This window comes from Telmatherina bonti (genome assembly GCF_933228915.1).
Source record: "Telmatherina bonti genome assembly, chromosome: 5".
Classification (NCBI taxonomy): Eukaryota; Metazoa; Chordata; class Actinopteri; order Atheriniformes; family Telmatherinidae; genus Telmatherina; species Telmatherina bonti.
In genome coordinates, this window is record NC_136623.1 from 42,348,455 (window position 1) to 42,373,192 (window position 24,738).

The window sequence follows — 24,738 nt, forward strand, 5'->3', positions numbered from 1 at the left end:
GGACTTACTGGTCAGAAATCAGCGACTGAATCGGACTTACTGGTCAGAAATCAGCGACCGAGTCGGACTTAATGATCAGCAATCAGCGAGTGAACAATTTGATTTTTCTGTTCTTCATATGCAGAAGCTGTATTATGTTCGGGAGTCCCACGGTATTGTTGTGACAGATTTGGCCTTCCTGCCTGGCTCCCTGAAAGGCAGAAATATAAAAGGGAACAACGAAACGACCATGTTGAGTGTAGCTGTGGACAGTCGCTGCCAGCTTCATGCTATACCTAACAGAAGTAAGTTTGGCATCATCATTCTGCAGAATAAATTCCTGAACTACAGACCACTGACCATTGACTGTTGGTGTATTCCTCAGGATATTTCCCAGTCTGGCTGGTGCTGTTCTTCTGTGGCCTTATGGTCGTGGCGGTGATCCTTCTCCTTCAGCACCTGTTTCCAGGATTTATTTAAATAATCATATTTATTTTTGCCAGTGCTCAGACCAACATGTTAATGTTGTACTACAACTGTACTACAAGGTATCTGCCCCCACTGTATCCTGACCAAGACGTTGTGGTATTTATTCTGGATTAATAGCTGTTAATTCCTCTATTTCTGTTTAGAAATGATCTACTGTTGAAAGGGTTAATGACTCTGTAGGACTGTGTTCTGGATACATTCAGAGAAATGTGAAAACATAGCTAGAATTTATTTTTGTTTTCAATACTGTTTAAACAGCTATGTTGTTTGTTTTCCAGAAGAGAACGTTAAGTCCATTTTGATGGTATACATGTTCAAACAAACAAGAATTAATGTAAATTCATCAAAATGTTGCTGACCTCCTGACCAGGGCTTTTACTGAAGACTCCACAGTAATATCTCAGATCTGCCACGAAGATCTCAAACTGTTTGTTTCAGAATCTATATAAACTTCTTTTACATGAAAACAAAGTGACTGAGACCAAAATGTTGAATTTCATTAAATTTAACATTTCTACATTTTTTTTAGGTGCTTTTTTAAAGGGATAATGTGCAACTTTTGAGCACTTCGGGCGTTAAACTGGCAACTTCTCGCACGCTACATGACACCGTTGCAAGCTTCAACACTCTCTTCGATAAGTCAGTGTTTTGATAATCGAATGTAGCAATAACTTTGCAACAACTCAGACTTATTGTAATGCAAACGTCTGCATTAGCTCTTAGCTAATGGGACATTACAGGAGTACTGCTTCCTATTGAACAGAAAGTCCATCAAATTAAACCAGGCCAGTTGCTGATTGTTCTGTTACTTCTCTGATATGTTCCTGAATAGTTGTAAATACTTTTATTGCTGGAAACCAGCCCAACTTATGTAGCTGATTAATCGAAAATAAATGCGGCTAGTTGAATCTAAACACACAAAAATAAAGAACCAGACGTATACTCCGTTTTGCAGTCATCAGGCACTTAATGCCATTGTTTTTGATAAACACTGGCTGAAAATGTGAACAAATAAACCACATGTTGGCACGTTTGCACAACAGGCAAAGAGCTAACTTAGTGTTATAGTACTGAGGCAAACAGAGACTGGGTTTTACATCCACACTGTTCTTTCGTCAGACTCCAACCAGACAATTCTTTACCGAGGTGGACTTGTCTCCAGAACAGGGGTGTCCAAAGTTGGTCCCCAAAAACCGATGTCTTGCAGGTTTTCCATGTGTCCCTTATCCAACACACCTGATTCCCGTTAATTAGATCCAACTACCAATGAAGTATTGCACAGTGATACATTCATTTGAATCAGGTGTGTTGGAACAAGGATACATTGGACCTCGTGGACCAACTTTGGACACCCCTGCCCTAGAGCAATCCCTTCCCAGCTTTCTCTTTCTGGCCTCTTTTACTTCATTTAGTCATGATAAACTTGAGTTGAAGGTGGAAAAAGTAGCACAAAGCAGAGCCCGCTGTGTGTTTAGTGGCGGGCGGGGGGGGGCTGGGGCTATGCCAGCAATTAGCATATGAGAGGCAGGGTACACCTGGACAAGCCACCACTCCATCACAGGGCCAATATGCATCAAGTACTGGATATTGACCACAGAAGTCCTCCATTATTGCTCACATTAGGATAATATTTGGGTTAAAAGTTTGTCTTACATAATAAGGACTGTTTCAGAAAAAGCTAAAATTACTGTCAGTATCATAACCTCCAATGGACCTTTTATGGAATCACAGCACAAATCACTGATCATACAAAACGTGTGAATGCGAAGATTCATTTTGGTTATTAACTCGTTAATTTTTTTTTTTTTTTTTAATTTTTACTGCATTATCTAAAGGATGACTATGGTTGCCACTTGGTTGTTGCAGCTGAAATTCTGGTCCACACTGCTGACCAGTTGATGGCAGTAATGCACCCACTGGCTTGGTTGCCAAGAAAACAAAAGGAAAGAAGACCTTGCAGCCATACAACTGTGACCAGAGCAACCAGTTACTCTTCAGACAGGAAGTTTGACCATTTAAAAAAAACAAAACAAAACAAAGATGGGTGATTGAATGACGGTGATGGATGAGGGGTTCTTTGAGATATTAATTAGCCTCAGAAATATGTTAAATTTAAGTCATTCATACATTTATTGTGACACCTCATATGGTCTGTGTGTCATTCGTTCATTTAATATCCAATTCAAAACTTCACTTCCTGCCTTCGGAGAGGATGGAGACTTTTTCTCTCCCTCCTGTTCCCACTCAGCCTGCTGCTTCTTTGTATCGTCTATCTGAGCATCTTTCTGCATTTCCTTCTGGATTTAAATAATCTGGTCAGCTGGTCTCTCAATGCAACTGATGAAATCTTTTCTACCCGAAGAACAGGCGAAGTGGATCCGCCTGTCCTGACTGGGTTCATGCTGCTGGATACGTTATGAAGGTCATGTGTCTGTTGCTTCTTTCCGTGGAGGATTTCTACACAACTGGATTGATGATAACTGGTCTCTGCTGTTTGGTGTGTGCAGTTTCCTGGTGTGTCGCAGATTCTGGAAGATCTGTGATGGACTACGCCGAGCAGCTAGCAGCATTCCAACTCATGCGGTGATAGGGCTGGACCGTAAACTGGATGCCAGTCTGGCCCGAACTGGCAGACTGGTTGTGGTTCTGGAGCTGGGGTGGGAAACATCTTGGAGAGCTGATGCTTGGTTTGGTGGAAACTGACTCCCGATTTGGCTGGTTTGGAGTCCGACTGAGACCACTAAGGACTTAAGGCTGAGCCAAACAAACAGCCAAAGCTGTTATCTGGATCTGGCTCCCTGACTGGCCTTGCAGGCTGGTTATCAATTCTGTTGTCTGATAGTCGGTGGTCACGCCCTCACCCCCGCTCTCAGCTCTCAAGGCCACATTTACATCAACAGGTGGCAGACTGGGATGGACTTGGGGATAGTTCAGACTCACTCACTGAACACACACTCACTGTTACAGATAGATCTTTCACCGCCTTCTCTTGACCTTGCCCCTCCTTCCACTCACGGACAGCAAGTTCTGGGAGACCCCCACCATTTGTTCCCCTTTGTTGTATCTGTGAACGTGTGCTTTTTATGTTTGGAGGTGTGTGTGTTGTTTTTTTTTTTTAAATATTACGTTTCACCGGGTCCACCATATCAGAACTAGAAGACCCGCTCTCAGCCAACCACGACCCATCGTGGCAAAGTGTGAGCACTTCAAGCAAAAAGAACAGGTCAAACGTTGTGGGAAAGAGCTCAAAGGTTCCAATTGGCCTTAGTGACCAGTTTCCCCGTCAGATCTTGGAGCGACGCAGGATTCTGTTCCCAATTAGGAAAAGATTCATGGAGGATTGCTCACGGGACGCTCTACAGGGAACAGTCCATTACACCTTGGCTTTACTAATCCCATGTCAGCTGTAAAAATTATTTCTCTTTCCTTCTTTTGACTTCTTTTTTCTGCACTGAGGGTTAAATGTATCTAGTTCAGACTAAAGAATTTAACATCACTGCCAGTCTCAGAGGCTCTAAGATGGTTTTCTGTTCTTTTTTTGGGCATAAACATTTTCTTTCTTTTCTCATATCTCTTCTATCTTTCCTTTTTTTCTTTCTAACTTTTCACCTTATCACTGCTGACTTCACCTGTAGTTTATTTGATATTAATCATGTAAACAGCACCTGTAATGTCCTGCATGAGACAGTATTAGATAAGATGACATCCTACACACAACAGCCCTCTTACAATGTCACACGCATATGTGCATGCACACTTTTGTGGACACTTTATTGTAACCCGGACCTGAAAACATTTGCCTTTGTAACATGGAATGTACATGGAGCTGGTTCCAGAGAAAAGAGGTTTAAAATCTTTCCCCATGTATTTGCAGCCTGTTATAACTCTAGACAGAGAGGTGTCGCAATCCTCTTAAATAGGAAAATGAATTTCACCCTAAACAGCACAGACGCTGAAGGTAGATTTATTAGAGTTACCTTGTCTATTCAGAATCTTAAAATATGCATAGCTAATGTTTACGGTCCAAATGTTGATGACGACTCCTCCTTCCACTGCTATTTTGCTGCACTCTCAAACCACCTAGATGATATTGTAATTGTAGGAGGAGAACTCAGCCTTGTTTTGACATCTGGTGTGGACAGGCTCAACGCTATAGGGAGCATATCTGCCCTTTCTTGTCCAGGTAATGGTCAGCTAACTAATAATCAATGGTGGGTCATGAAGAGACCACAGTGTGCTGCATGTATTAAAATATTATAATCTAACATAAAGTATGAAGCCAAATGAGTTCCAACACCACTTGATAACCTTTCATCATGAACACAAAGAAAAGTTGGTTAGTTTTAGTTTAGAAATAAACTACTTACTATTATAAAACAAAGTTGTTTTACTAATGTAAGCACCTGGGCAGAACTATTCTCTCAATCCTCTGCTTCACCTGGCCTTCCTGCTGCGTCTGGGTCACAGGTGCTGCCAATTGGTAATCAGAACCAATGGCATTATAATAGACACTGGAGCTGGTCCTGGAGCAAGCAGGGTGAAAGTGGCAAGGAGGACTGGTAACGTAAAAGCTTGTGAACTTTGTAAAGTTGATAACCTTGAGTCTTAAGACTGTTGAACCCCAGTCACTCACCCTGGTTGGGCTTTGGGAGGTTTCCCTTTCTCTTCTTGTATATATTCTATTTTCATTGTGATTCCCATTAACATTTGTCTTAGTACTTTTTATATTTTAACTGTTTTATCTGTTTGTCTTTTAGTGTTCTGCTGCACTGAACTACCTCTGCCTGCCTGATGGTCGAGTATGATTTTTAGATTGGATTTTAGTGGCTTTTTTTTTTTTTTTTTTTTTTTTTTTTAAATTGCATGTACTTTTAGCTTTATTGCTTCTTTATGATTGGTTTGGTGGGTTAGGGTTCTGCACCACTTAAAATCAGTCAATCTTATACTCATTACAGGTGGCAGACAGGCCTTGTAATGCGCAGGAAACGATAAATGTTTTAATCATCAACTAGTCCTTGGCTCGCTGAAGTGCTCTGCCTAGGGGTGTCCTTACCAGGGCAGCTTAAGGGGGCCACTTCTTCTTTGCCTCCTCTGTTGGTGTTACATAATTGGTGCTGTTGGTAGGATTTTTGTGATGGGCAGACTTACCAGCAAGCTTTAGCAGGTAGCATGTCCTCATCAGAGCAACCAAGCCAGATGGGCGTTTCATTTATGTTACCATTTCTTTCTGGGGGTATGGGGGCACAAACTTTCAGGGAATATTTAAAGGTGAACTTGGAGGAAAGGCAAACTAACCTGAAAATGTTTCGGTTAGACAATGTATCTGAACAGGGTCAGACAGACATGGCCATTAGCTGTTGAGAGGGGGAAGCTAAGAGGCATGTTATCATTTTTGATGAATCTAAAAGAACTGTGGACATGATTTTCCAAATACTGAATGAGCTTTATGGTTAGAAAATGCCCCTCTTCACCCTCCGCTTCTTGTGCTTTGGCTGCAGACAGAATCTGGGAGAGGCAGTGGTGGATCTCTCATTGAGGCTGCAGGAGCTATTCCACAAGCTGAAGAGAAGGGATCCAGATTGCTTGGCGGACATGGATCGTCTACGCTGGGATCAGTTTGTGGATGGTAGCTTGGACAAACATTTAAGGAGAGACCTAAAGTCAATAATCTCTTCTACACCCTCTATTACCTTTGTAAAGACTGAAGCACGGAGCAGAAACGAGGAGGAGGATCTGGAGTCAGCTACCTATTGCCACCAGGCTGCTGGGAAGACACACGCACCATTGCATCTCTGGACATCAGCACATGAAAAAGGCCATTAGGAAGAGGTTGCTGCTGAGATGAAGGACCAAATGTTTGCCATTGCCCAAGAACTGGTTAAGGGGCTGAAGGCAGAATTGGGCCTAGGGTTAGCTGTGCCCACCAACCAAAATCATAGCGAAGGCTCTACTCAACAGACAGCTCCATGACCATCCTCCCCAACCAGCCCCATTATCCCCGAGGCCACAGTGGAGACAATGAAATGGCCCGCAAACCTTTCAACTGGTATGATGAACAGGGATGTTCCATTTGTCGCCAATATGGTAAAGTTTTATTTTTTAATACTCCTTTTTGAAGGAGGAAGACTTTGTTGTTTCGCGGTGCGCTGAGGAAGGGCACGGTGAGCAGATTGATCCACCAAAGGAGGAGCTGTAACTGCAACTGGTTGTTTTCCAATACTTTCACCAAGGTTGGAGCAGGTGATCACCCACAGTCACTACAGATCAGTAAGGCATAAAGAGCCCTTATGCTAGCAACCTAAATATCTAACTACTCACATATTTTTCCTCTGGATCTGCATGGACACACAGCTAAGTTTCTTCAATTCAGCTAAATTCTGCGGCCAGCCATGCCAAAGGCAGACATTTGTGGACATCTCTCTAATTAGGTGCAATCTGTTGGACACTTTCAGTTATAGAGTTGAGGTTGCCGCCGCATGCCGCCTAGCCTGCCGGTACCCATCAGCTGCCTCCAGAGTTCCACAGGCCAAGAAGACCCGATAGGACTCCTTCAGCTTGACGGCATCCCTCACTGCTGGTGTCCGCCAACTAGTCCTGGGATTACCGCCACGACAGGCACCAACGACCTTACGGCCACAGCTCCGGCTGGCCGCCTCAGCAATAGAGACACGGAACACAGTCCATTCAGACTCAATGTCCCCCGCCTCACTCGGGACATGGTTGAAGCTCTGCTGAAGGTGGGAGTTGAAGCTCGCTCTGACAGGGGACTCAGCCAGACGTTCCCAGCAGACCCTCACAACACGTTTGGGTCTGCCAGATCTGACCAGCTTCCTCCCCCACCATCTGAGCCAACTCACCACCAGGTGGTGATCAGTTGAAGCTCCACCCCCCTCTTCACCCGAGTGTCCAAGGCATGTAGCCGCAGGTTCGACGATACGACTACAAAATCCATCATCGAACTGCGGCCCAGGGAATCCTGATGCCAGGTGTACATATGGACACTCTTATGTTGGAACATGGTGTTCGTTATGGACAATCCATGACGAGCACAGAAGTCCAATAACAAAACACCATTTGGGTTCAGAGGGGGGGGACCATGCCTCCCAATCACTCCCCTCCAGGTCTCACTGTCATTGCCCACGTGAGCATTGAAGTCCCCCAGCAGAACAATGGAGTCCCCAGAAGGAGCACCCTCCAGCACTCCCTCCAGGGACTCCAGAAAGGGTGGGTACTCTGAACTGCTGTTCGGTGCATAAGCACAGACAACAGTCAGGACCCGTCCCCCCACCTGGAGGCGGAGGGAAACTACCCTTTCATCCACCGGGGTAAACCCCAACGTGCAGGCACCAAGCTGGGGGCTGATGAGAATGCCCACACCTGCTCGGCGCCTCTCACCATGAGCAACTCCAGAGTGGAAGAAGGTCCAGCCCCTCTCGAGGGTTCTGGTTCCAGAGCCCAAGCCATGCGTCGAGGTGAGTCCAACTATATCTAGTCAGAACCGCTCAACCTTGCGCACAAGCTCAGGCTCCTTCCCCACCAGAGAGGTGACGTTCCACATCCCTAGAGCCAGCTTCTGCAGCCGGGGATCGGACCGCCAGGCTCCCCGCCTCTTGCTGACGCCCAGCTCACACTGCACCCGACCCCTACGGCTCCTCCCGCAGATGGTGAGCCTACGGGAGGTGGGGCCCATGTAACCCTTTCGGGCTGAGCCCGACCGGGCCCCATGGGCGAAGGCCCAGCCACCAGACGCTCGCTCTCGTACCCCACCTCCAGGCCTGGCTCCAGAGGGGGGAGTCCCAGTAACCTGCGTCCGGGCAAGGGATCATTCATGCCCAGGTTGGTCGTCATCGTAGAGGTCTATGAGCCGTGCTTGGTCTGGTCCCTCCCCTAGACACCTGTTTGCCAGGGGTGACCCTACCAGGGGCATAAAGCCCCCGACAACATAGCTGCTAGGATCTTTGGGACGCACAAACCCCTCCACCACGATAAGGTGACGGCTCAGGGAGGGGTGTTGCCGAGGCAAAAACTCGGGCATGGGAGGAGTTCGGCGACGCCATGGAGAGACTTCCGGACGGCTTTGAGGAGATTCTGGTCCACCATCCGGCGGCTCAGGAGGGGGAAGCAGTGCTCCATCAATACTGTGTACAGTGGAGGTGGGGAGCTGCTGACCTCAACTCGGGACGTTGTGGGTCGGTGGAGGGAATACTTTGAAGACCACCTCAATCCTACCAACACGTCTTCCGATGAGGAAGCAGAGCTGGTGGACTCAGGGGTGGACTCTCCTATCTCTGGGGCTGAAGTCGCTGAGGTGGTCAAAAAGCTCCTTGGCGGCAAGGCCCCGGGGCTGGATGAGATCCGCCCGGAGTTCCTTAAGGCTCTGGATGCTGTGGGGCTGTCCTGGCTGACCCACCTCTGCAGCATCACGTGGACATCGGGGACAGTGCCGCTGGACTGGCAGACTGGGGTGGTGGTCCCCCTTTTTAAGAAGGGGGACCGGAGGGTGTGTTCCAATTACAGGGGAATCGCACTCCTCAGCCTCCCTGGTAAGGTCTATTCAGGGGTCCTGGAGAGGAGGGTCCGCCGGATAGTCGAATCCCGGATTGAGGAGGAGCAGTGTGGTTTTCGTCCTGGTCGCGGAACAGTGGACCAGCTCTATACCCTCTTTGGGGTCCTGGAGGGGGCATGGGAGTTTGCCCAACCAGTCTACATGTGCTTTGTGAACCTGGAGAAGGCATTCGACCGTGTCCCCCGGGGGCTCCTGTGGGGGGTACTCCGGGAGTATGGGGTACCGGACCCCCTTGTACGAGCTGTCCGGTCCCTGTATGACAGGTGTCAGAGCTTGGTCCGCATTGCCGGTAGTAAGTCGGATTCGTTTCCGGTGAGGGTTGGACTCCGCCAAGGCTGCCCTTTATCACCGATTCTGTTCATAACTTATATGGACAGAATTTCTAGGTGCAGCCGAGGTGTTGAGGGGATCCGGCTTGGTGGCCTCAGGATTGGGTCCCTGCTTTTTGCAGATGACGTGGTCCTGTTGGCTTCATCTGGTCGTGATCTCCAGCTCTCGCTTGAGTGATTTGCGGCTGAGTGTGAAGCGGCTGGGATGAGAGTCAGCACCTCCAAATCTGAGACCATGGTCCTCAGCCGGAATAGGGTGGATTGCCCTCTCCGGGTCGGGAGTCAGGTCCTGCCTCAAGTGGAGGAGTTTAAATATCTCAGGAGGGAAGGATGGAGCGCGAGATGGACAGACGGATCGGTGCGGCCCGGCGCAGAGTCCGCATTACTGCAGACGCCGGATCCGGCTTGGTGGCTTCAGGATTGGGTCCCTGCTTTTTGCAGATGATGTGGTCCTGTTGGCTTCATCTGGTCGTGATCTCCAGCTCTCACTTGAGCAATTTGCGGTCTCATTCACGAGTGGGGGAAGGATGGAGCGCTAGTTCGACAGACGGATCGGTGCGGCGTCTGCAGTAATGCGGACTCTGCGCCGGTCTGTCGTGGTGAAGGAGGAGCTGAGCCAGAAGGTGAAGCTCTCGATTTACCAGTCGATCTACGTTCCTACCCTCACCTATGGTCATGAGCTGTGGGTCGTGACCGAAAGAAGGAGATCTCGTATACAGGCGGCTGAAATGAGTTTCCTCCGCAGGGTGGCCGGGCTCTCCCTTAGAGATAGGGTGAGGAGCTCGGTCATCCGGGAGGAGATCAGAGTAGAGCCGCTGCTCCTCCGCATCGAGAGGAACCAGTTGAGGTGGCTCGGGCATCTGGTCAGGATGCCTCCTGGACCTCCCTGGTGAGGTGTTCCAGGCACGTCCCTCTGGGAGGAGACCCCGGGGAAGACCCAGGACACGCTGGAGGGATTATATCTCTCGGCTGGCCTGGGAACGCCTCGGGATCCCCCCCGCAGAGTTGGCAAATGTGGCTGGGGAGAGGGAAGTCTGGGCTTCCCTGCTTAGGCTGCTGCCCCCGCGACCCGACCCCAGATAAGGAAATATATGGATGGATGGATGGATGGACAAGCTGTCCATTGTGAATAGCAGAGGGCCTATTTATATTTAAGGTGATCCCTTTGGTAGAGGTGCTCATGGGAAACTAATTCCAGGCATTCTGGAAGGGGATGATTGCACATGTCAGAAGAGAGGAAAGACTTGCTAACCATCCTATAATATTTAATAAGCAATTACCACAATACTGTTAATATAATGACAGAGTTTTGTTGTTATGCTAAATACAATCTACATATTCTGTTATTGCTGTGCTCCATGGGAATGGAATGCCAGCATCTGTGTGTTACATGTCATTGCCTTTTGCTTAAATGCAGTTTTATCATTTTGTTTTGTGTAATATGTTCCCATTTATTTTGGATGAGGAATTTTTTGTGATATGTTTTGCACAGTATTTGTATTATCATGTAAAGAGGCAGCGTGGTGATTATTCTTCCTATTTATTCATTTAGGAGCCAGTGCTGTATTGTACCACCTAATAACTGCTCATATTTCTATACTGCTGTATCAAGGTTTCACATATTGGTGACTTATTAGCCCCATTACATGTGCCTCATGTTTAAGTTGGTGTATTCTTTGATAAAAAGGAGTGAAACCAAGACCCCATAAAGACAAGCTGTATTTGTGTGATTTTTACCCTGGTTTCCATCAGCCCACCCCGCCACAGAGCCAGAACCTGCCGACCCAGCCTTCGCCAGTGGCCTCGTCCATCCACCGCGAGGCAAGCCCAACCACTGACCCACCCAAGGCCCCCCCCCAGGGCTGGGAACCCAGTGGTGAGGCAGGCAAGATCCCCACTCAGGGGCCCACCACCGACCCGCAGCCACCAGAGACCTCCAACCCAACCCCAACCCCCAGTGCATCGAGGTCACATTCCCCCCCCCCCCCCCCCCCCCCCCCCCCCCCACCCATACTAAGTGATGGAGCTGATCACAGGAGACCAGAGAGAGTGAAATCCAGCTGACTGATCCTTTGAGGAGGCAGACATCATTTCCATGCTGATGTAATCTAATAACAGATTTCTAAACTGCTGGATACACAGATTCTGTTTGCTTTTCCAGTTCACAAGGATAGTTTTCTTTGCAATGCACAGGCTGCTGAGGATTGGTTTTGCTAAATTAAACCCTGTTATTTTCACCTAAGTGACTCAAGAGGCACAGTTTGAGGTTTGCAGGGATTTTACATTTAAACCAGTCTGACAGATCTTTACATACCTGGAGCCAGAACCTCTGGACAGGTGGACAAGACCATAAGGCATGGTAGTAGCTGTCAATCATGTTGTCAGTACAGTGTGGACAGATATGTGAGTGTAACAGACCCATCTTGAACATCCTGTGTCCTGTATAATGAGTTCTATGCAGAATTTGGAATTGTAGGGGGGTGTATCCAGCTGGAACGAGATCGTGTTCAAGCTGCACTTTGGTGAAACCAGCCAAACCATTAGAATAATATGTCCCCATTCCCACCAGAGGTGGCGCTGCACTAGTATTTAGCAGAAGAGAGGACCAGACCGGCGTGAAGAAGAAAACTCTGTTTCCTCCACCTGCCAGTTAAACATGGAGACCAAACTATGGCTGTTTTGGGTTTTTATTGTGTCTTATGCAAATATACTGCAGAAATCCACTGCAACAATGGATGCAGTATGAACACCAGACGGGGCAGAGGATCCTTAACGCCATCGCTATGGATTTACCCACAATGCAATGCTACGCCACATGCAGGAAGGGACTTGGTTTGTAGTCCACCTCTTGCATTTGTTCCACTTGAAACGGACCGAGACCTGTGTTTGAAGGCGGACCGAGTTCTTTGGTCCAAATCAGAATTCGTATGCCACGTTCACATTTTCCCAGACAAAGCAGACTTTCTGAAAAAACGGACTCGGATTCGGATCAGAGAGGCTGATGTGAATGTGCCCTTAGGCTATAAGGCTCCAATGGAGCCAGATCCCAGTCTGACTCCCTCTTTACCTTTAAGATCAAGATGAAGACCATTTTTTAATGGGAAAAAAGAAGTTATTGATGAGTCTTGATGAGAAAATCAACCAAAAGTTTATTAAGACTTATGTATGAGGAGAACTGTCACACAGACCCACAAGGATTCTGAATGAGGGCTCTGGACACAGGAGATCAGCTCACTCTTTTATAGATTACAGAAGGTGTGTATTCTTTACAGATGTCTTTTGCAGACTTAGAGCCACAAACAATATTTCACTACAGTTAGGCATCTTTGAATAACTAAGCTGTGAAATGATTAAGTAGAAACAACAAGAAATCTCTTAGTGATGTTGCCAGGCTTATACCGCTGAAGATGATGCACTGAGCTCTTCCTCTTCATCTCCCTGCTCATCTTTCATGTAGAAACAGAATTGACATTTCTCCTCTTTTTGCAGGTCTTCCTGGATAAAAGTGACATCATGTTGGTCTTTCTTTCCTGTCCTCTCCACCCCACCAGTCCAGGCAGATGGCTGCCCTCCCAGGAGGTTTTTCCTTTCCACTATTGCCTTGTGCAGTTCAGGATGGAGGATTTGATCCAAATCAAGGCTCCATTCTGTCTGTTTTCCTTAACAAGACTATTATTTCTGATGAATCGACTGGAGTTGATGGTAAAGTGAGATGACATGGGAAACAAAGCTGATATGAACATTGAATTGAGTCTGTTGTCCACCACCTTGCCCTCTTCTCCCAGGATATAAACAGTCTTTTGATTTCTCCTGTTCATCCTGAAGTGGGCAGCATGGTGACCTCACAGCAACTTGGCTATGGGGAGATGTTTGAGAAGCAGCCTTTCTGTGTGTAGTTTGCCCTATATCCTTACAGATACTCCAGCTTCTTCCCACCAACAAAATGTGTTGAGTTACTTGATCACTTATCTCTGTCTGTTGCTTTGGATAAAAGCAAGTGTCAAATGTCAACAGAAGTCAACATTCTCTGCTTCAGTTTGGTTGAAATTCAACATAAGGTTATTGTTTCAGCACCATCTAACATACTGACTGACTTCTTCTCTGCACTCAGCTGATACTCCCTTAACTACAGAATCATCAGAGTATTTCTGCAGATGACAGGACTCAGAGTTGTACTAGAAGTCTCAGTTGTACAGTTTGAAGAGAAATGGTGAGAATACAGTCCCTTGTATGTCTGAGTTCCCCCTCCCCCAATAAAAATATGTCAGTGTTTCAGGGTGTGCTCCTCATGTCCAGCATTATGTGAAATATACTCAGGGGTTTTCTGTCCTTCTTTATTGCCCTAGATTTATCACCACACGCTTTCTCACATCAGCAACAGTCAAAGTCACCTTGGAGGGTACATACAATTTTTTCTTTAGTTTGCTGTTATTTTGGGACTGCTTCATAACTTTAATAGATCTTTTCAAGGTCATTTCAAATTCTACTTTTAAATTTAAGTGGGATAATAAACCTGCATGCAATCAAATGAAAAACATTTTATGGTAAAAATATCAGTTTTCATTCAAACCCAAATTAATAAATGCTACTGTAAACAACATTATCACACTCCTGAGGACCTGCTTTGTCACCATAGCAACCCTTTCCAGACATTGTCCCCAAAAGAGGTGGGATTTGGAAGGGTTTTTGGTCCCTGAATGAGTCATGTGATAAAATAAAGAAAGAAGGTATGTAGGCTCTAGAATTAGTTATCAAGCTTGTTTTTTATCTGACCTCTGATAGACACAAGTGTCTCATATTTCTCAGCAAATACAGCAATTATAGTTGTTGAAAATATTGTTTAAAATATTCAGAAGGACTTCCAGTTATAGTGGCCCCGTAGGAAGATGTGTTGGAGCTCGCTCTGCAGTAATAGGATCTTAAAACAACTTGTTCACATACAACTAATGCTAAAGTGGGCCCATTCAAGGTATAATGCCTAACTCAACTAAAGGAAACAAAGGAAAAAATCAGGCATCCAAACAAACAAAGCTGTTTGACCACAACCTTTGAGGGGAAGCTGAAGACGCTAACAAAAACGTGGCACACAAGAAGAGGTAAGCGAGTCAGAAAACCACAAATACTGGCTGCACTGGAATCTTTAAGAAGCGAGTTTTCCTCGAAACTTGATAATGTGACAACGACATTACAAGATGTGAAAAGGGAAATGAAAGACTATAATGAACGTATGTCATGAGTAGAAGAGCACATTGCTACCGCTGAGGATGAAGTAGCTAACCTACAGGCTAAAGTGTTCATCTTACAGGCCAAAATTAAACGATTGAGGACAACCTGGCAGATCTAGAAACAAGGTCCCACTTAAATAACTTGAGACTTGTAAATCTACCAGAAGGCGCCGAGGGACAAGACGTGTGTGCTTTATTGGAGAAATGGATTCCTAAAGCATTAGGAGATGGGAAGCCATGGCTCTCGATAAATGTAGAAAGAACTCACAGAATTGGTCCGAGAGGAGACAGCGCTTCACGTCCGAGAGCCATGATAATGAGATTCCTCAATTACCGAGACAAGCAAGCTGTCACTCGAGCTGCACGGGACAAGAAAGACATCTACTTCAAAGACCGAGTTCACTTTTACCCTGACTTGGCCACCGTGGTACACCTGCAGAAGAAGAAATTCGGTCTGATTTGAGATGAGCTTCGATAATTGGGCATTCGTAATGGCGACACTTCTAGTGACTTATGAAAACAAAACATTGTCATTCAAGACAACCGCGGAGGAAAATATGCTCCTCAGGAAAATCCAAGAAGACTCGAGGCAAGCAAGACAATGAATAAAGAAGGATGCCAAAGATGGTACAGTATGTAGTTATGAACAGACTATGAAAATTGGGAAACTGAAATTTTTTCGGAACTACTCTCACTTTGTTTCTACTTTCTTATATAATACATTTGATTTGTTCTATTTTTGTGATCCTAAGTAAATACTAAAAGCTATCAATGTAAAGCTGTTCAATTTTTAATTGATATTAGTGAACAGGGGTTAAAATTGTTGCTAGCAGAGACAGCGATAGTTTCAACTAATCCTCACTCGGTGTGGATTGGTCTTCGGCAATAACAGAGCCATAATAACTGTGGCTTGGAAGATGGGAATTATTTGTGTTTTATTTGTTGGATATATATTCTAACATCCAGTTTTGATGTGCCTCACATGACTATAACACTGAGCAACCTACAAGTTATGTTTTTATGTTTTTTTGTCTCGGAACGTAACACAATTAAAAACTTAAGGACAAAAGAGGAAGATACTTAATACTCTAAGGCTCCCTCTTCTCAGAAACTCGAATTTTGACCAACATTTATGGCCCAAACGTAGACGACAGTAGCTTGTATGATTACCTTTTTCTTACACTTTCTGCACTTAAGGGATCACATATAATTGGGGGTGACTTTAATTGTACATTGGACCCTGGTATGGACAAGTTGACTGGGATAGATCAGTCACATGGCAAGTGTAGAGCTGCGATTCATAAACTGATGAAGGAACTGAAGGTGCTGGATGTATGGAGAGAGGAATCCAGAGACTAAAACCTACTCTTGTCACTCAGGCACTTTCAAAACTTACTCTAGAATAGATTTTTTCTTAATTTCTACAGAATTACAGTTCAAAATCCAAGACTGCTCTTATGACAATATTGTAATTTCAGATCACGCTCCATGTAATCTGACCTACAAAGAAGATAAATTGAGGAAAGACCCTCCAAGATGGCAATTTCAGCATAAATAGCTGCAAGACAAAAATTTTGTGAAATACTTTGGGAAACAAATTTTTTCAAATTAATACAAAACAAATGACAGCATGCATAAAATGGGTAGCATTTAAAGCCTTCTTTAGAGGCCATATTAGTTGTTATACAGGGTCTAAATCAAAACAAACTACAAAAGCTAGGATATTTTTAGAAAACAGAATAAAAAATACTAAATAAAATAGAAAGATAAAGTAAATAAGGACAATGATCCTCAAATAGAAAAGGAACTATTGATTTTGAGAGCAGAATATGATAAACACTCTGCTTCAAGAGCTGCGTCAAGTCTTATGCAAACATTCTACGAACAGGATGATAAAGTAGGCAAGCTGCTAGCATGGCAAAGAAAATGACTAGAAACCAAACAGCCAATTACATCTATCATAATTAACGGACAAACCTTGCAAGATCCCCAAGACATTAATGTTGCATTTAAGGACTATTACGAAGAGCTGTATAAAGCACAAACAAGTACAGAACCGAAGGATATAAATACGTTTTTACAGACTTTAGACATTCCTAAGCTCTCAAATGAGAGCAAAGATGATTTGAAATCACTAAAGAAGAAATAGGGCTTGCCCTGTTTCTTCTCACACTCCCCTACAGGGGGGTAGGGGAGTGTGAGATGGAGTGTGTGGGTATGTTGTGTCGGGAGGGAGTATGTGCGTGTGAGTGAGTTGGTACGTGTGTGTGGGAATAGGTGTGTGGGTGGCAGTGTATCCCTGTATATGTGTGTGTGTGTGTGTGTGTGTGTGTGTGTGTGTGTGTTGGGGGGGCTTGTGCCCGGGGAGCGCGGTTGGTGCACTGGGGTGCGGCCTGACTGCCACTCGGCGGTGGTCCGGGGATCCTGGTTCTCCATCGGTGTGGGCTGGGCCCTCTGCCCGCGGGGGCGAGGTTGCCTTAGGGCTCTTGGGGCCCTGGGGCCTGCACTCTATCTGCCCTGGGTGGCCGGCGGGGGGACTCCGGCTGGGGCTCCCCTCACACCTCCTGGGTGGGTCCATAGCTGGCTCCGGGGTGGTTGGCTCCTGTGCTTGGGGGTGGCTGCCAGCTACCTGAGTCTCGGGGTCCTCCTGGCCTGCTCCTTGTCTTTGTGTGGGCGGGGTCACATTGGCATGACCACTCTTCTCTGAACACGTTCCACTCTGCATGTTCTGCATGTGACACAGTCACTGAGTCGTCTGCAGGTTTATTCACTTACAGCAGCTGGTTTTCCTTGTCTCCCATTAATATTTAACCCAACAGTTTTTGGTGCTGCTGTCACTTGATAGCTTAGTCCTCCGCAGGGGGAGCATGAATCTAAGATTGGCCTGTTTGAGTATATGTTTGTGAATGTGTGTGTACATGCGTTTATATAGGGGAATACGTATGGGTGTATATGCATATGTTCATGCAAATGTCTGTTTTTTTCTTTCTCTGTATTACAGACTCTGTATTACAATTAATTGTAAACTCTGTATTACAATTATAGAAAATAAATAAAGATATAAAATAAGAATCCAGAAAATCAAGGGGATCATCATACCAGTAATGCTCCCTTTGGCAAAGTAAATTTGCTCAGCAGAACACAGCATCCAGACCATCATTCTGCTTGTTTAAATGCTGGACAAGACACGAAAAAAAAAGAAAAAAAAAAAAAGAAATTATTAAAGTATCTAGTAACGTATCTGACTACAAAATAAATAATACCATATCATCTATTCTGTTAATAAATACAAATGAAATAATTAGTTCAACCTCAAATATAGTACAATTTAGAGTAGTGACAGAATTGAAATATCTGGGAATACATATTTCTTTAGATCTCAAACAAGTCGTTGAGACCAATGACAGACTTATGAAAAATTAAATTGATAGATTAATCAAGAGATGGATGCCTTTGCTAATATATGTTGTGGAGAATAAATACAATGAAAATTAACATACCGCCAAAATTGTTATATGTATTCCAAAACATTGCCCTTCCACCACATCATGAATTCTTTTCACAAATAAAGAAGAAGATAACATATTTTATATGAAACAACAAGAAGCCAAGACTTCGTTTATCTTTATTGTACCTTCCTTATGAACGTGGTGGGTTGAAATGTCCAAATTTTCTTCTGTATTATTATGCAGTGCAGTTGAGGTCCATGATGTTTTAATATACTAAGCACCCTACACACAGGACTAAATCTAGGGGTAGATGAGGAGGGGGGACAGAGCGTCTATGAACATGTCTTCTTCCGTTCTCAGGGGGGGTTGCGTCGGCCCAAGGCCGCTGGGAAGCCGAATCCATATATGATTGTTGTTTAGGTTCCAGGCGAGGAAAACAGTTTGCCCTCGGCCTTGAGTCCATAACTGGTCTCAGGCTGGCAGCTCCAGACAGCCGAATAGGGGGATCAATTTCTACCGATTCTAGCAGACATCTTCTCCATGTTGTTATCGACTCTGTGGACCAGCTCCGGGACCTCGGCCAAATGACCAGTATGGACCAACGGGCATCTTGCTTACGGTCGAGTCCGGTCTGTGCACTGCTAGCCCGGCACATACCATTGCAGAATTCTGGCAGCCTGCTAGTTCTTGTCAGAATCTCACAGGTCTTCAGGTAGATCAGGACTCCACCATATTGTCATTATATTGTCATTTTGGAAGAAGACACATAGACCGACGATCAACCAATGGATTCGACAGATGCTAACTCTTCTCCCTCTGGAAAAGATTACATATATACAGAAAGGAAAACAAGGTTTGTTTGAATGTATCTGGAATCCCTTTGTTGAATATGCTAAAGATCTGAGCATGCTGGAGGATGGTACAGATTAGCAATGAGAGGCATTTACTGCAGTTGCCAATGTAGTTGCACTGCTGTATTTTATATATCATTATGTAGATAACTTATAGTTTTAGATAGGTTGCACTATGACCAAAACTCTATGTGGGGCACTTGTTCAGGTTTTTCTTTCTTTTTTCTTTTGTTTCCTTTTGTTAGATTATAAATATTATTTTAATTTGATTTAACACAGTGTCTTTAAGCAATACTAACACTGTCACAACTAATAATTGTACTGTGTTTGTTTAAACTGTGAAAACTCAAATAAAAATGTTTTGGAAAAAAATATTCAGAAACAAAAATCATGAAAAATGTTCATTAAGATAACAAGGGCCTCTTGCCCAAAGACTGCTGGGATAGGCTCCAGCTTCCCTGCGACCCTTATTCGGACGAAGGGGTGTGGATAATGAGTGAATGAAGATAACATGGCTCAGCACGCGTCATATATGGGGAAAATTCCAGTGGGGTGGCCAGGCATGTGAAGAGAAGGTCATCTGTAACATCAGCAGTTTGTCAGCTTCTGGATGCTACTGGACAGCAATGGCCCAGAAATATGCAGAATAAATGTCAGTGTGCCATCAAACAAGTCCAGAATTCAGAGCTAGAGGGTCACAAAGTTACATAGCAACATAATAATCATGATAATACCAATATAGGGAAATTTAGAGAAATAAACTGTAGTAAAGTAGTTTGTCAGCAGGGATCCAGGGATAGGGGTTGTATCCACAGAGATAGGGGTTGTATCCACAGGGATAAGGGTTGTAGTCACAGGGATAGGGGTTGTAGTAAAGCTGTGTTCCTCTCCCCACTGTCTTTTAACTGGTTTTAAAATAGGTATACCATTTTGGGGTGAGCCTATAGCAATATCTATGAAAATGATAGGCCACCAGAGGAATTTTTTCCTGTGTGCAGATGATAAAATCTTTAGTCTGAAGATCTTACAGTTTTGATAACAAAGCTTGAAATGTGACTGCTGGAATCTACATCTATCCATCTTCTGCTACTTATCCAGGGTTGGGTTGCAGGGGCAGCAGCCTAACCAGGGAAGCCCAGACGTCCCTCTCCCGAGCCACATTTGAAAATTTTGCAGGAGGTTCTCAAGGCGTTCCCAAGCCAACCAAGAGATTTAATCCCTCCAGCGTGTCCGGGGTCTTATCCAGCATTTCCTCCCCAAGGGATGTGCCCAGAACCCCTCACCAGGGAGGCGTCCAGGAGGCATCTTGACCAGATACCCGAGCCAACTGGTTTCATTTGATGTGGAAGAGCAGCGGCTCTACTCTAAACTCCTCCTGGATAACCAAGCTCTTCACCCTATCTCTAAGGGAGAGCCCGGCCACCCTGCAGAGGAAACTCATTTCAGCCACTTGCATACAAGATCTTGTTCTTTCAGTCACGACCCACAGCTCAGGGTCGGGTACCCGAGGGGGGGACACGGTTGAACGCCTTCTCCAGGTCCACAAAGCACACGTAGACTGGTTGGACAAACTCCCATGCCCCCTCCAGGACCCCAAAGAGGGTATAGAGCTGGTCCACTGTTCCACGACCAGGACAAAAACCACACTCTTCCTCCTCAATCCGAGATTCGACTAGCCGACAGACCCTCCTCTCCAGAACCCCTGAATATACCTTACCAGGGAGGCTGAGGAGTGTGATTCCCCTGTAATTGGAACACACCTCCGGTCCCCCTTCTTTAAAAGGGGGATATCTTTGCTTATAAATAACAAAGTGAATCTGAATTGAAATATGGTGTTGACAATAACTCCACCAAGTCTTTAAGTTCTAGGACTAATTCCCAAGTCTGATCACCTTATGGAATACAGTGACCAATGATGAGAAGAAGGAAATGCACAAGAGTCCAGTTTTTGTGTCCATTTCCACCCAGAGTTCGATTCCACTTTAAGACTGATGGAACTTTCTGGTGCCGGTTTGTCTTGTCAGAGAGCTTAAAAAGAAAGCCTTGTATTTCACTATTAAGCTCATCCAATGTGAAATAGTTCTTAGAAATAAAATCTGCTTGGCACAGACTTAGCTCTATAGGTACAATACCTTCCAGCACATCATGTAGAAAGTCTGGTAGAAAACCTTGGCATGCATGAAAACCTGTCAGTCTGTTTAGAGGACATTCTTGTTTTACACCATCAACAGACACTTCAACAAATTTAGATTCATTATACAAATCTGGTGTTCGTAAACCAAAGTCTGTATTTGTTCACGATTACACAGACAAAACCTACAAAATTTGTCCACATTAAATGACTCTTGGAAGCCCCCTAAGGAGTGTGCAGCCAAGTTGTCTGCAGCAACATTGAAAATGGTCAATTTTATATAACAAGCAAGTTTCTTAACAAACACACCCACTGTTTCTAGATGCTGAATGTCTTTTATCAGTGACCCCAACACATTATTATACCCATAAATCTTGACATGTTCTGTCTTGCAGAGTAATGCTAGGTAGATTGATGACAATGATGACCTTTATCTTCTTGGCAAATTGGAAAGAACCCAATAAACACCACAAACCTTGTGTTTTTTCTGGATGTGTCTAAGGGATTACAAATGTCAGTCATCTATGTACAAACCTATACATTAACATCTCCATATGACAGAATTTGATTCCTTAGTCACCATCCAGACATGACTTGTACTGCCCAGGCTGCTCAGTTGGTCTATTTACCCTTAATTCATGCAGCACCTCATCTCTTTTGAAAATTTCAGAAAGCACTTGAATTGAGACATAGACTAGTATGAGACCTTTTATGTATAGCTAAGACATATTCAACAGGTTCAATTACAGTAAAGTTCCGTTTATAAAAATGTCTTTTAAATTCAGTTCCTAAAGGCCCCTCTCATGAAAGTAAACCGAGTGATTTGACACTCTGTAATGCTTTAGTCAAAGATGCTGTTAGTTCCTCAATTGTTTGCCTAGTCAATTGTCCAGCCCATTTGCCAACATAAAAAAACTCAGCTATTTCTTAAATTGCTGACTGTGACACTGAAGCACTGCTTGTAGGCGAAGTAAAAGGGATGCAATCTGCCACTGAATGGAAATATGAACAGGCTGAAATTCACACTCCAGCAACGATAAATCTGATGACACTAAATCATCCAAGTCTTCTTCCTCATCATTTACAAATGTTGAACTTGGACATTTTACTACAACGTCAGGCTTAAAATCAACAAATGTAACAGCATAACGACATCGACTCTTATGAGCAGTGAAAGTTGAGAAAAACCTGGATTTGGCTGTAACTAGCTTCTCTGTGTCCCGACGTGCTGACGTTGCGGTAACGTATTGTGTCATTTCCTGTTTCCTTAGCGTGTATCACTGCGGATTGCTACGAGCCGTTGGCTCCTTTAACTTCTTTCTAACTTCTATCTATTGTTAACCAACCACTCACTTCAGCGCACAAAATCTTCTCAAACCACTGTTCTATATATTGCATTTATTTTTGGGATCTTTGGCTTTCTGTTTACTGACTTAAACAACTCAAGCACTCGGTTTTATCATGGCTGCTAGCTCTCTTCCCACACCCCGGTCCCCTGCCTTTTCTTGCTCGGTGTGTCTGATGTTTAGCTACTCCTCCGCCTCCTTTAGTGATAACGGTAGGTGTATTAAGTGTAGCAGCTTGGCAGCTTTGGAGGCGAGGCTCTGCGAGTTAGAAGCCCAGCTCCGCACTCAGTTAGGGAAGCAGTTAGTCAGCAAGCCCCCATTAGCCAGTGCGGAGCTACCAGCCAGGGCAGCCATCCCGAGCCGTCACTCAACAGTTCCCGCGCAGCCGGTAGCCGAGGCGGGCTGGACGTCGGTCAGGCGGAAGCGTAGCCCCAAACCAAAACCCACTGGCCACCACCGACCTGTTCACGTTTCTAACAGATTTTCCCCGCTCGGCGACACACCCGCTGAGGCAGAAACCCTGATTATAGGTAGTTCCATAGTCAGAAACGTGGCTCTAGAGACACCGGGGACCATAGTCAAATGCATTCCTGGGGCCAGAGCGGGCGACGTCGAATCGTATTTGAAACTGCTGGCTAAGGCTAAACGTAAATACCGTAAGATTGTAATTCACATCGGCGGTAACGACACCCGGTTACGCCAATCGGAGGTCACTAAAATTAATGTTGCTTCGGTGTGTAACTTTGCCAAGAGCATGTCGGACTCCGTAGTTTTCTCTGGTCCCTTGCCAAATTTAATCAGCGATGACATGTTTAGCCGCATGTCATCTTTCAACCGCTGGTTGTCTAGGTGGTGTCCCGATAACAACGTGGGTTTTATAGATAATTGGAGCGCTTTTTGGGGAAAGCCTGGTCTTATTAGGAGAGATGGCATCCATCCCACGTTGGATGGAGCCGCTCTCTTATCTAGCAATATGGACTCTTTTATTAGTCAGCTAAATTGACAACTCAGGGTTGGGACCAGGAGGCAGAATTGTAGTCCTACACACTTTTCTGCAGCTTCCCACCTGCCGCCGCCCACCCAAAACCCCATTCCGACCTTATACAACTTCCCAGCAGTAAGAATTAAACAACACAAAAACACTTCTGGGGTTAATCGTGAAAACCTCATAAAAATAAAAACAATGGATCTAATAAAATCTGAAAACAAGACAATAAAGTGTGGCCTACTGAATATCAGATCCCTCCCAAATAAGTCTTTATTAGTCAATGACTTGATAGGTGATCACCACATTGATTTATTCTGTCTTACGGAAACCTGGTTACAGCAAGAGGATTATGTTAGTATTAATGAAGCTACGCCAGCTAACTAGTTAAACTTTCACATTCCTAGAACTACAGGCAAAGGAGGAGGTGTTGCAGCTATCTTTAAGTCAGAATTTTTAATTAATCCTAAGCACAAAACTAACTATAAATCCTTTTAATTCCTGACATTAAATTTATCTCATCCAAAATGGAATTCAGAGAAACTGCTGCTTTTAGCATTAGTGTATCGCCCACCTGGACCTTACTCCGAGTTTCTGACCGAATTCTCTGATCTCCTGTCTGAGTTAGTGCTGACTACTGATAAGGTCATTGTACTAGGTGATTTTAATATTCATGTTGACCATGAAAATGATAGTTTAAACATTTCCTTTAGCTCTATTCTAAACTCAATTGGGTTTTCACAAAATGTCCATGGAGCCACTCACTCTCATGGTCATACTCTTGATCTGGTTCTAACATCTGGTATTGAGACTGATAAGCTCAAAGTATTTCCTCAAAACCCTGTCTTGTCCGATAACTTCCTATTAACCTTTGAATTCACTTTATTTGATTACTCGCTGACCAAAAATAAATTCTACTATAGTAGATGTTTATCAGACAATAATATTACAAAATTTAAACAATCAATTGAATACATTTTTCCCCTCTACCATGTGTTAGCATGACTGAGAGTCCCCCTTTAAGCTTTACTCCTGCTCAGATTGATCAGCATGCTGATACTATAACAGCTTCAATGCGTACAACTTTGGATAATGTTGCTCCCCTAAAGAAGAAGAAATTAGGTAAGATTATGAAGGCTCCCTGGTTTAATTCCCAGCTTCGAGCTCTAAAACAAGCGTCAAGGCGTTTGGAAAACAGATGGCGTTCATCAGGACTAGAGGAGTCTCGCTTAACCTGGAAAGAAAGTTTAATCGTATACAAAAAAGCCTTACGTACGGCAAGAACAGCTTATTATTCATCATTGATAGAGGAAAACAAAAACAACCCTCAGTTTCTTTTCAGCACTGTAGCTAGGCTTACTAGGAGCCGGAGCGCTGTGGAGCCATGT

The 24,738-nt window shown here is 44.6% G+C and overlaps 1 protein-coding gene across 3 annotated transcripts in view; it reads left to right on the forward strand.

Moving 5' to 3' along the window:
- The window catches only part of preb (prolactin regulatory element binding), a 50,732-nt gene extending 49,854 nt beyond the window's left edge, over positions 1–878 (forward strand). For 2 of the 3 annotated variants that reach the window (XM_079240929.1, XM_079240930.1), the window contains exon 9: positions 125–878. In XM_079240929.1, the coding sequence (XP_079097055.1) occupies positions 125–421 (297 nt within the window). In that variant the 3' untranslated portion in view covers positions 422–878. The remainder of the gene's footprint in view (positions 1–124) is intronic. The other variant, XM_079240931.1, reaches the window with a different exon arrangement.
- The last annotated feature ends 23,860 nt before the right edge of the window (positions 879–24,738 follow it).